This window comes from Siniperca chuatsi, linkage group LG13, assembly GCF_020085105.1.
Source record: "Siniperca chuatsi isolate FFG_IHB_CAS linkage group LG13, ASM2008510v1, whole genome shotgun sequence".
NCBI classification, from domain to species: Eukaryota; Metazoa; Chordata; class Actinopteri; order Centrarchiformes; family Sinipercidae; genus Siniperca; species Siniperca chuatsi.
The window spans coordinates 1,785,318-1,798,315 of record NC_058054.1 but is presented as its reverse complement, the minus strand read 5'-3'; the positions used below and the strand labels follow the sequence as shown (position 1 = coordinate 1,798,315).

General features: G+C 39.0%; 1 protein-coding gene across 1 annotated transcript; it reads left to right on the top strand.

The window, feature by feature from the left end:
• The first annotated feature begins 3,080 nt into the window (after window positions 1–3,080).
• LOC122886990 (immunoglobulin lambda-1 light chain-like) lies at window positions 3,081–12,791 on the top strand. The gene is made up of 6 exons (XM_044219783.1): window positions 3,081–3,312; window positions 3,405–3,720; window positions 8,761–8,804; window positions 11,251–11,559; window positions 11,676–11,747; window positions 12,289–12,791. The coding sequence occupies exons 1-6, from the start codon at window positions 3,270–3,272 to the stop codon at window positions 12,435–12,437; spliced, it is 933 nt and encodes a 310-aa protein (XP_044075718.1). The 5' UTR covers window positions 3,081–3,269; the 3' UTR covers window positions 12,438–12,791.
• The last annotated feature ends 207 nt before the right edge of the window (window positions 12,792–12,998 follow it).

Here is a 12,998-nt window from a genome sequence, read left to right as displayed (position 1 = left end):
TTTATTGCAATAGTATTTTATTTTATTCTGATTTATATAATTGAATACTAATGAGAGATCACAGAAAAGCACATAATGACATGTATTTCATAAAATGGACACAGGGTGACAGTAATCGCGAGCAGCGTCACACTGGAGCAAGATTAGCTCATAATCCGAGTGAATGGAGAATGAGCAACTGTTGTCCTGTGTCACTGATTTCTCTGTAATATTTGTAATATTTCCAGGTTAGTTACACACCTTTTATGTGACTACAGATGTTTATAAGCTAATATGAATCCCCGGTGATGTGAGCTCTGTAAGCTAAAAAGTATATCAAATGGGTAAACAGTTAAGTTTGAAGATACGCAATTGAGAGAATGGTCCGCAGATTGTTTATTTTATTTGTTCCCTATGGCTCCAGGGCATTTGTAGGTTATTTCAGTGTGTGAAAAACAGCTATGTGTGTAGTACAATGTTAAAAGGGTAAAAGTTAATGTGAATGTACAAGCGTAACCCAGTTACGGCTGCGGCCTTGTTCAAGCGCGCACTGCATATAATACAATGATACAGATTCAGTTTCATTGAACTGAGCGCCAAGTTATGAGGCAGATATGTTTATTATTGAAGTTTGTGCTCTTATAGTGTAAATGTAATACAGCTTAACTGCAAATGAGAATTATTCTGTTGTAGAAAGTGAACACTTGTAAAATGTACAGTGATTACAAAAATACTCTTTTGATAAGAGGACAAAGATGATAGATGTTTAAAGGAAGAAGTGCAGACATGATTGAGGATAGACCAAAAATGGGATTTAAAGGAAAAATGTTTGTTTTTGGTTTCATACAAACTTTAATAAGTTAATGTTTGGAAATATGTGAGGATACATGTATGTGAAAACAGACCTTTGAAGAATATATGGCTTCATGTGATCCAAATGTGGATATAACCTGTGCTTCAATGCAAAACAGACAAAAATAACAGAAAATAATTCATGATTGCAGATACAAAATTAAAACTTGCAATGTTTGGGTTGTATGCACATGGCTGAAATGCACTTATTGAAAGTCGCTTTGATAAAAGCGTCAGCTAAATAAATGTAATGTAAATGTAATGCATCGTGGATATTACACTGTGATCCGTTCAGAAAAAATATAAAAATAAAGATTTCACCTCACTAATCCAGAGATGTGCATGTAAAATGTCCCAGTTAAAGGTCACTCATATACACTCTGTATATACAAACTGAGGCCTGAAATGAAATGAATACATGAATAGAATTTAAACACAAAATATAAAAACAAACACGACAACATTAGAGGTTAGCAGTAGTACTAGGAGTGGTAACAGTAGTAATACTAACACAAGTAGGAACATTAACAGTAGAAGTAGTAGCAATAAGAGTAAAAGGCCTGCAGCTTGAAGGAGTTGTGTGTGTTGTTGCAGCGTCAAAGTTTTATTCTTGACAGCAGCAGCTGCAGAACTGGTAGAAGCACAGCTGCAATGATTAGTCGATTAAGTGATTAGTTAATTGATAGAAAAGCAACTAGCAACTATTTTGATAGTCAATTAATCATTAAAGACAAAACTATTAATCAATGAATTGAAACAGATTAATTTATAACAAAAGTCAAGTCACTTAGTTGCAGCATGTAAGTAGAAGTACTATAAGTATTATTAGCAGCAGTAGAAGCAGCAGCCACAGTAGTAGTAGTAGTAGTAGTAGTAGTAGTACTGCCTGGTAATAGTAGTAACAGTAGCAGTAGTAGTAGTAGAGGCCTTGTGTGTGAGTCAGTGTGTACCTGCAGACACTAGAGGGCAGCAGTGTGAAGGATCTGTTCTACACAGTAACAGCAGTACAGTAGTTGGAGCAGTATTAGTATTAGTAGCAGTAGTAGTAGTATCAGGTGGAGGCGCAGTGTGTTGTTGCAGACACTAGAGGGCAGCAGTGTCACAGTTATAATCCTGACAGCAGCAGCACAGAACAGATAGAAGTACTGTCATATAAACTGTAGTACGAGGTGATAACTACAGCTTTAAAGTGACGGCTTGAGTGTAAAAAACATCTTGGATCAACATAAAGATCATTCACAATATATTATGTAAAATGTTCTGTAATAATATCAAATATTATGTAATAAATAGGAGAGAGTTAGTTTTGGTTCAGCTCAGTCAGGACATGTGGTTGTGTCCTGAAAACATGTAGATACAGGTACAGGTTATCTTTATATCAGCTCTATATAGGAAAGAGAAATATAAATATATATAAAATATATATGAAATATAAATATAGATCAAATATATATAGAATAAAAAATTTAACTGGTGACTTGTATATTTTAGTTTATTTCAGCTTAGGAGTCAAATGTTAAACCCTTTCTTTGAATATTTATGAATAAATATTCAGTTTTTTCCAAATGAGCTGCAGATTGTTTTTATTTTGTAATATTAGAAATACAATTGAATATTATAGGCCTATACAAATTAAAATGTTGCTATTTGAATTACAAGCAAGTATCGATAATAATGAAACTGAACTTACACTCAAACTTGATTTTATTTTTCTGTATCAAAGCATGTGGACCTGAACTTTAAATTATACCCAGACATTCAGCAGGAAAATACTGACATTTTATTAATAATATTTAATATTCAGAAATATTCACAGTAAACTGTGACAAAATATTCAGATTGGTCCCAAATCATATATTATTTGATAATATTTGAAGTGTAAAAACATATCGGACTGTTCAAATGATTTTATTCTAAGTCTTAAATCCTCATATTGTCAAACTAAAATGTATCAGACAAATAATAAGTGTTCAAAGAACATTTAGAGGGTTTCTGTTGTTGTTGGTTCTCAGTGATTTTATGTAAGTTACAGTTTAAATCAGACTGGCAGCAGAAGTGGGATTATTAGTATTTTATCAGTAGTTTCATTGCAGTTTACAGAGTGAAAACATCTATTTTAACACAAACATCAGACAGAAACAAAGATCAGGCAGCAGCACAGACAGGATGCAGTCCTCCATCTCTATGGTAACCGTGCGCTGCCTGTTGCTCCTCGGCTCCGCCTCCTCTCCCCTTTAAAACCACACGACAGCTTCAGCTGAGCTGTCAATCGGCAGCAGCGGCCTTATCTGTCCGCCGCAGGGGCTGATGGGAGGTCTGAGGACCTGTTAGAAACCACGTGGCCCTCGTCTGATCTCGCAGCTCGTCCTTGTTTGGCCTCGGCTGCATCAGAGCGCCACTTCTCCCCAGGTTCACCAGAGGAAACGCCACTGCACACAATGCTTTCCCTCCCAGCTGCTGCTCTGTGCTGTCTGTGTTCAGGTGAGTGTTTCCAGCCAATCAGGAGCCAGCAAACTCAACCTGTAACAAACACTGTCACACTGACCTTCATCCATCTGTCTGTTTCTCTACAGCGCTGGTTGCCATGGCAGCAGAGCTGATTCAGGATGATTTAACATTGACCAGGAGAGTTGGTGAAGCTGTCTCCTTCAGCTGTGGAGGAACTGACCAGTGTGATGACAGTTATGATTATGTATTCTGGTACCAGAAGAAAGAAACATTCACAGTGATTCTTGATATTGCCAGGAGTAGTGGTGCCATAGATTCAGGCTACAATCATCCTCAGAAAGATGATTTCTCAGCTGTGAATAAACAGAACGGCTGGGAGTTGGAGATCAAGAAAGTTAAACTCTCTCATTCAGCCTCCTACTACTGCTCCTGTTGGAAGAGAGACGCCCACAGTGAGAAATGATCCCTGCAGCCTGAACAAAAACCAACAGATGTCAAACAGTGTTTGTGACAGGAAGAGAGCAGCAAACCACAGCCCAGGTTCACATATTTCACCTCCATCTCAGCCAGAGTCACAAACATACTGAACTGAGGGATTTATTTCATATTAGATTTATTTATATTTCCATCAGATATTCCAGCAGCTTCATTGTTGTTCCACACAGTGAGGACAAACTAGCAGCACAGAAGCACAATGATGAAACAAGGTCAAGAGAAAACAAGAAAAGTGCAAACTGAACACAAACATGATCCAGATGAAATAACAAACATGTTTTTTTTTTTAAAGTAATACTTAAACAAACTTTTGAATCATTTAACAACAAATTTCCAGTCAAATGTTCAGATGAAGATTAAAATCGTCCTCTTTGTTCTGCTGCTGGAATAAAGTCCATTCCTCGCTCACAATACTAATCTGCTCTTAATGAAAACTCTTCCAGCAGCACTTGTTGTTTAACACCTTTCAGCAGATTTCACCAGATCATTTCACTTTATTACATTTTAAGAGACAAATCTTGGACACATGTCAGGTCAGGATGTTGCCCTTCTAGCAGCTGGTTATTAGGACGCTGGTTTCGTTGCCAGATTTCCAGAAATGTCCTGTGGATGTTTCTGGTTCCCAGAGAATGAATCCTAACATTTATGGTGACCTCCTGACCTTTCCTCTAGCGCCACCATCAGGACAAAAGTTTCTCTAGACCAACACTTCAGCGTCTTGAAAGTTAATGTCTTGACTTTTAATAAACTTACTGAAAACTTTAAGGCTCCCGGAGAATGAAACACTTTGTGACATTTAAAGCTGCACAAATCAATATTTTCATATGAACAAAGGCTGAAATGACTTTGTGGAATGGAGGCGGACTGGTCGTTGGGAGGACCAGGAGGTTTCCCAGCGGCTGTTACACAAACTGATGCAATGAACAAACAAAGGTAACATGTTAATGCAGGTATAGTGTTAACCATGTTCACCATCTTAGTTTAGCGTGTTAGCATGCTAATGTAACCACTCCCCTCTGCGCCCCGCCTGCAGGAATCTCTCTACGCCCCTGGGACTCTGCGCTGTGTTTCTGATGTGTGGTGGGGTGTCGGGAGGGAAGGAAGCATCGGACGCAGGGTTCTGGATCGGGGTTGAGACCTGGTAGCACTTTATTGGCTAACAACAACAACAGCTCGTCTCTGCTGCTCAGGCCGGCTCCACAGTTATTGATATGATATTTCAGTATCGATCTAGCTTACTACGATGCCAACTGGCTCATGCCAGCCAGAAAGCTAATGCGCAAGGTAACCATGACGATGGATCTCCGTTTGATTGGCCACTTGCCTCAGTTACGACTTTACGTCCAAACTAGTTGCCCATGTAATCGTGGTGCGACCAGTTTTAGTACCTTACAGACTAACTAGCCGTTACTAAGCCTCGAGTGTCGACTTTCCACCCTGACTTAGGAGAGAACTTACACACAGCTGGTGCAACCCAGTGCAGAACCCTGTTTTTATGGATACAGCGTTAGCCATTATCACTGATACTGGTCAGCCAAACTTCAGCACAATGCCTTACGTTCTAGGAAGGAGCAGTTATTTAGAGAGCTACTGGCCAAAGTCAAAACTGGACTCTGAGTAAACGTTAGGTTCTGCGTTAGTTTGGAAATTATTGGTGACGTATGAAGCTGCTGTTAAACTGAAGAACACCTTTAGGCTACAACTACATTAAACGTCAATCCAACAACACGAGGGAACGACATCACGGCCACCGAGCCCTTATGTCAGAACCAGCAGTAAATTCCATCTGTACAGACAGATGTTGCAGCCTGTGCATACCGCTGATTATCAGTTATTAATATACGCCGGCCTTCCTCTGTGCAGCCTCGCTACAACTAAGGCTACAGAAATGAAATAACTGCCTGTCTGTCCCACTGTAACCAGTCCACTCAGTCTGTCTGTCCCAATACAACCAGTCCACTCAGTCTGTCTGTCCCACTGTAACCAGTCCACTCAGCCTGTCTGTCCCAATACAACCAGTCCACTCAGCCTGTCTGTCCCACTGTAACCAGTCCACTCAGTCTGTCTGTCCCAATACGACCGGTCCAGTCAGTCTGTCTGTCCTAATACAACCAGTCCAGTCAGTCTGTCTGTCCCACTGTAACCAGTCCACTCAGCCTGTCTGTCCCACTGTAACCAGTCCACTCAGTCCAGTCTGTCTGTCCCACTGTAACCAGTCCACTCGGTCCGTCTGTCCCAATACGACCGGTCCACTCAGCCTGAAGGTGGCGCTCTAGACGACCGCCTGTATGGCCTATGCCTTTAGCCGGCCCTGCTGCTGCTGTTCACCACAGTGGCTCCTGGCTCCATAACCTTACGGGGTAGTGCAAAGTCAGCTGTTTTTACAGAAATATATTCAAGAGCAACAAAATAAATAAGTCACTGAAAATAATATGTTAAAATTAAGATTTCTGTAAATTTAAATTAAACTCTCAGCATATGATTTACTGCTGTGAGCATAAAAATAACTTGTCAAATGAAATATTTGGTAAACAAAAGAGATGAAGTTTCATCCTGCACTATTTCCACAGAATAAACGCTCGACCGGTACACAGTAAGCAGCCAAAATTACAGCCAATATTTCAGAACAAAACACGAGTGCTTATTACTCAAACCCACGCCAAAGTGCAGCTTCATGTCTTAATAAACACAGAGAATGAACAGATGAACTGGATGGGTGGTTTTAGTTCTGATATTTCATGATGATGTAAGCCGCCGTCAACACTGCTGACCTTACAGAGTCTGGACATAACAGTCAATAGTGTGAGCCTCGACAACACGTATATTCACAGGTGTGGAACATAGTCCAGCTCTTCATTCAGTGTTATGATACACAGAGATTATGGACCCAAAAGCACGACTGACACAGAGAGAGATGAAGTGATGAGTTTCAGTTTGTCGTAAAAGCGAAGAGACACCAGGTGTGTAGAAGGAACCAGCGGGAGCCGGTGGACTGGCCGATGACAGCAGGCTGAGGTGGAGAACCCGTGGTAAGCAGTTGCTGGAGGAGCCGGTGAAGAGTTGGAGGCAGGTGTCCGTTGACGGGGTGAGCCTGGACACAGGAATTCAGAAAGTTAGTCAGGGGTTCAGAAAAACAAGCAGGAGAATCTTTCAATGATCACTAGTCAGCGGCCGAGGCGTAATTCCACGTAAACGGACGATCTGGAGAAGAGCCGGGTATATATACTGCAAGGTGTTGATTGGTGGATGGAGAGCAGGTGGCTAACAGCAGGTGAGCAGCAGGTGTGTCAGTTCCTGATTGGAGGTTCCTCGGAGGCCAACACTAGGAGTGGTACAGCTGTACCAGGACATTCTAACTTGAACATCCAAAATGTTTCTCTTTCATTTACCTCCTCCCCGATCAGACGTTTCTACAGCCTCTATACCTTCTACTGCGAGTGAGTCCGGGTTACAGACAGGCTGCTGTCTGTAGTGCTTGGCCATCGGGTAGTTTTCATTTCCTGTGCGAATGGCATATTTGTGCTCAGCGATTCTCTCGTTCAGTTTTCTTTTTGTTCTCCCACATAGAAATAACCACAGGGGCATTGTAGCTGGTATACTACATGAGTTGTATTGCAGTTAATGAATCCTTTTAAAGTATAGGTTTTATTTGAGTGTACATCCTTTAAGTTGTTAGTGTGTTGCATGGTGTCACAGTGGTTACATCTAACACACTTAAGGTGTTGAATTTGTCCATTCGGCATGTTCTTTGTATTTTGTAGCATGTGCCATTGTCAAGTTGGCGCTGTGCCTCAGATAAATACTACAGATACACTACTACAGAGCCTCATTTGTCAGCACGTTTTATTACAATATCCTCATTTTTTTGCCAAATCATCCAGAGCAATCCTTTCTTTCTTAGATACGTTATGCTTAGTCGTTTCATTTCATTTCTTTGTTGGTCTCTTAATATGTCCTTGGATCCAAAGAGCACCTGTTTTTGATACCTGCATTTGTGAAGTAGCACTCTTCTACGGTGGCTGACAAGGGCAAACGCACTGCAACTTAAAAAGCACATGCAAATAGACAGAACACAAGCAAATTAACAAAACATCTTCATCAATTTGACAACACATGTGCTGCAAATACACACAACACCAAATACAGGAACGCGCTGCAAACACAAGAGGACAGCGGAAGTGTTTCCAGAGGACACTAAAAAGGTTTGTGACTCATGAAGTCGGGTCGTTTCATCCGTTCATTGTTTTCCTGTTATTTTGTTTTGTACTGTTTCTCCACTTTGCGCAGTCTGATCTGCAGCGTGGATTTACCTCGCGGGAGCAGCAGATTCAAAGAAAAAGTTTGCAAAGCATTTTTGAAATTGAAAATGAAGGAAGCCTAAATTTGAAAGAATTTAAAAAAATGTTGGAAAACTACTGTTTTCATAATAACCAGGTTCATCAGTGATGACAGACGGACTGTAGCCTGTTGTGAACGTTGGACTGACCAAGTGCACATATATAGCATTTCCTACGGTTTGCAAGGTTTCCTGCATTAAACCCACCGGTGAAATGTTTCGTCGAACCAAATTAAATGGTAATCCATCCAGTAGCTGAGATATTTCAGTCTGAACCTAAAACATCGACCTGCTGGTGGCGCTAGATAAAGAGTCAGAATCAACAAAGTGAATTAATGAAGTTAATCCTCTGGGGACCAAGAATGTCTGAACAAAATTTCATGTCAATCCATCCGTCCTTCCTTTGGTCCAGGTCCAGTCCATCTGGACTAAAGCAGTGGACCGACAGACATTAGCATCCATAGAGCAGCACTGCTAGTGTGTCTAAAGAGACAATAAAAGAAGAGACAGTCATGTTGATATGAACATCAGAGAAACACATCATGGAGCTGAAATATGATCCTGGTTCATAATTTGGACTCGTTCACCTCAGCTGACACATTCAGCAGCAGACAGGTTTTTGTATCAGTCTGTTTCACTGTGGGAGGATACTACTACCTCATCTTTGGCTCTGGAACTAAACTGTATGTAACAGGTAAGAATAAACATTCATTTTCCTTCAGTTGTTTTATTGAACAAGTTGAAAATGTGTTTTAATGAGTTTCTGCTGCTTCAGGCTTTACATGTTAGTTTTTTCATAATTAGCAGAGAATTCTTGCAGCCATGCAGCTGTTGTTACATACAAAAGGTTCATGATTCCTGAAAAGATGTTGAAATCTCACTGCACAGCTGAAGTTAGTCTTTATTTCTGCATGAGAAAAATAATTATATTTTAGAGCTAAAAACAGTCTGATAATGTTAATATTACAGTCTAAAGTATAGAGTTTTTATAACCTCTTAATAATAATCTTTAAAATCAAGATGATCTGTGACGTGAAATCTATTTTAATATATGTTTGCAAATGTATTTTGAAATGCATTTAGTGCTAAATACTGTATATTGTATAGGATAATAATTATACTGTATATTTTAGCAGGTAAAATGGATGTTATGGTAATTATATTTAATATGATGGGAAATATGTTCTTTAGCACAAAACATGTTAATGCATGAAGACTAAGAGATTTTAAATCATTTTACAATAAATAGAATTCATGTACACTAATTTATATATTTGTATTAGATAGGATAAATGATGATGTATGATAGCACACACACATCTTAATACACATTTACTATAAACCTTAATAGTGTATGATACTTAACATGATTTCAAATATATAATAGTAAATATTTTGGTGGTAAATTTAATGTATTAGTTATTAAACATACATGCAGATATACTTATATTTTAATGTTGTAATACATAATGTGTATATATATTGTAGTTTTAACAGGAAAGTATTATATTATATTATATTATAATAACTATTTCCTTCACATGTAACGTATCAGAACACATCATGGTGATTGTGTTTCATTTCAAGGTTAAAACCTATAAAATTGATTTATTGATTAGTTTTGTACTCATTACAGCGGAGTGTATGGTGGTAAATATATAATATAACACACTATACATATTGTAATAATTTGTACTGACAATTGTATTTTATATATATATATATATACGCTGTACTGCCTTTTGACCCTCACAGCCTCCCATTTCTGAAGATTTGAATTTCTGTTGTTTGTAATATCTGATGACATGTTTGTGGTGAATCAAACGAGGAGCTGAAGTTTGTATAATGCTGCAGTTTGTGGTGAGAACATACTTTCAGGAAGCAGAGCCACATGTGGTGCAGTGCCAGAAAAGACTCAGATAAATGGGATTATTTAACACCTTTAAATCGAGAGAACTTCTTCAAAAATATAAGCATGTGCACGAAGCTCTAAAGAAGCATAACTGATGAGGTTAAAACACAGGTTTCATTTTTATCTGTATTCCTAAACAGCATTTTGTGAAGTATCGAGTGGAAAAGGGTGGAAGTAAGAAATAACACGAAGACAATAACATGTGTTCATACAAACATGTTGTATTTCTTCTACAAAGGCAGAGGGCAGAAAATGTGGAAGCTACGAGCGACTTCTTCCTGAGGCTGCAGCCAGAAAGTTCAGGAAATGAAAATCAAGGTTCACAGAATAACAGGCTGAAAAACAACTGAATTATTACATAATGAAAAAAACATTAGAATATTCTAATACAACTTTTCTAATGTATATGAGGCAACAAAACATATCTGTGACCAATTAGTTTGATTAATAGATAATATCAGAAGACTCCAATCTTCTAAAAAACAACATAAAATAACATCATTCATGCAGCAGAAGTTTAACCAAGAAGAAAGAAACTATTTTCCTTTATATGAGGGCAACATTTACAATGATTTAACAAGGATTATTTGTTATTATATTATATCATTAGTATTTTATATTACATTATTTATTATTCATTTATTTGCTGTAATATTATGAGATAATATTAATAAAGTTTATTTCTATCGCGCCTTTAGAAACCAGAGTTACAAGGTGCTTCACAAAATACAACACCATACAGATAAAACAAAATGCAAAAGAACAGCATTAAAAAGTGCAAATAGTTAAACATAGAAAGATAAAATATAAACGAGCACAATTAAAACATTTGAATAGGCATAAAAATATTATACAAACGCCAGTCTGTACAGGTGAGTTTTTCAAAGCTTTTGAAATTGAGGCGCTGACTCAGCTGATCTGATGTTGAGGGGCAGTTTGTTGGAGCTAAAACAGTAAAAGCATGATCCTAACTGTCAAATAATATATTCTTAATATTTGACTTTTTTCCCATAAAACATATCATGACATGATAATTATGTTTGCTATGAAGTGAATATATATATGTAGTATGTAATATGTAGTGAACTTTGTGCTGTATTGATGAGTAGTTTAGTGATCAGAGTCCATGTAGTTTCCAGGATCAGACTGAATGCAGTGCAGTGCTGGAAGCTGCTGCTGACTGTGTGAATGTGTGTCTGTGCTGCTTGTTGCTGCTGTCAAACTTCAGATGAGCAGGTGGTGAAGCCCGTGGTGAGCGTGTACCCAGCAGCATCCAGAGCCCACCTGGAGGGGAAGAGCTCCCTGCTGTGTCTGGCCTCAGCCATGTTTCCTCCTCTGGTCCAGTTCTCCTGGAAAAGACGAAAGGAGAATGGTCCTCTGGAGGATCTGCCCCCTGCTGAGGGAGAGCAGCTGGAGCTCAGAGAGTCGGGACGCACCGCCGCCATCAGAGTGATTGATCGGGACGCTCTCCACACATATAAATACCGCTGCTACGTCCAGCACGAGGGGGGCACAGTGGAGGCCCAAACAGAACAAGGTAATGAAGGCTTGGTGACTGTGTTCAGCAGTGATTCAGCTTCATGTGGAGACGCTGTCAAAGAGAGCAGAGGAGCAGAGGACTGACATTTCTTTTTGACTCCTTTTCTGTTTCAGAGGTTCCAGCTCGAGCATCCTGTCCTCCAGAGAGAGAGCCAGCAGACCTGAAAGCTCTGCAGCAAGCTGACTGTAAGATCACCTGCTGCCTCTCTGCAAGGACAGCTCCAATGTTCTGCTGAAGTTAGGGCTGCATATAAAACTCAACTAATCCCATTTACAACTCATAATAACCTGTGTCTTTTTATATTTGGACTTTCCATTTGATCCTTGAATGACTTTAAATGTCAGAAATTGTAGTAATCTCTGAATTACAAAGTTAATTGTAGCTCTAAACTTGGTAGAAAAGGTTTCAGTCGTAGTCATCTGGAAACTGTTTTCAGAATCAAAGGAAGTCAGATCCTGTTGGACGGGGGAGCCCTAAACTTGAAAAAGGAAGCAGATTGGTAGGGCCCCTGACTTGTTGTAGTTAATAAGGGCCTTTGAGCTTTCATTCAAATTGTAGCCGACCCCTGTCTTCATGTACAGCTGGTTGTCCCGTCTGTTATACTATACTGATGAAAATCTGATGATATTCTGATGAAATTTACACAGTTGAACAGACTGAAACAGTGTGGAAAGAAGAATGAGAAGAATCTCTCTGTCTGTCTGTCTCTGTCTGTGTGTCTGTCAGTGGCCTTCCAGTCTCAGTGCAGGGTGAAGCTGCTCTGTTTGCTGTACACAGGGCTGATAGTGAAGAGTCTGGTGTACTGCTGTGGACTCTCTCTGCTGATGATCCTCAGAAACAAGGGACCGTCCACCAGCTGCACACATGCTGACTGACTGTTTTCTGCTCGCCTTTTCTCACCATCAAATCTCATCAATTCATCTCATTTATCACTTTGATCAGCTGTCAGAAATGTCAATTATGACGTGTTGTGGTTGGTTTTTAAAATGTATATTTTTATGCACAGCTAAGTATAAATTCTTTAGTATACTGTTTAATAGTTTATTTCCTCTTTTACTTGTCACTTGTATAATAATAGAAAATGAAGCTGAATCATTAGCTGTCTGGTAGATATTTTATTGTTTATAGTATTTTTCTGTTCTCGTGTTTCTTTTTAATACATTATGCAGAGTGTGGCAGGTTTGTCAAAGTCTTTCAGTGTAACATTCTCAATAAACTGAAAAATCACAGTCTGTTTTATAAACATCCTGTTTTATGGATTTCATAGCAAATAATCAGAAACAGAATCAACTTCATTGGCTGTGTATGTTGGCACCTACAAGTAATGTGACTCTGATTGTAAGTAACTCAATATACTGTCACACAGCACCAAGAACAAATGTACAGGAAGATATGAATATAAGCATACAGCTAAACAAGGACAACAAAGATAAACA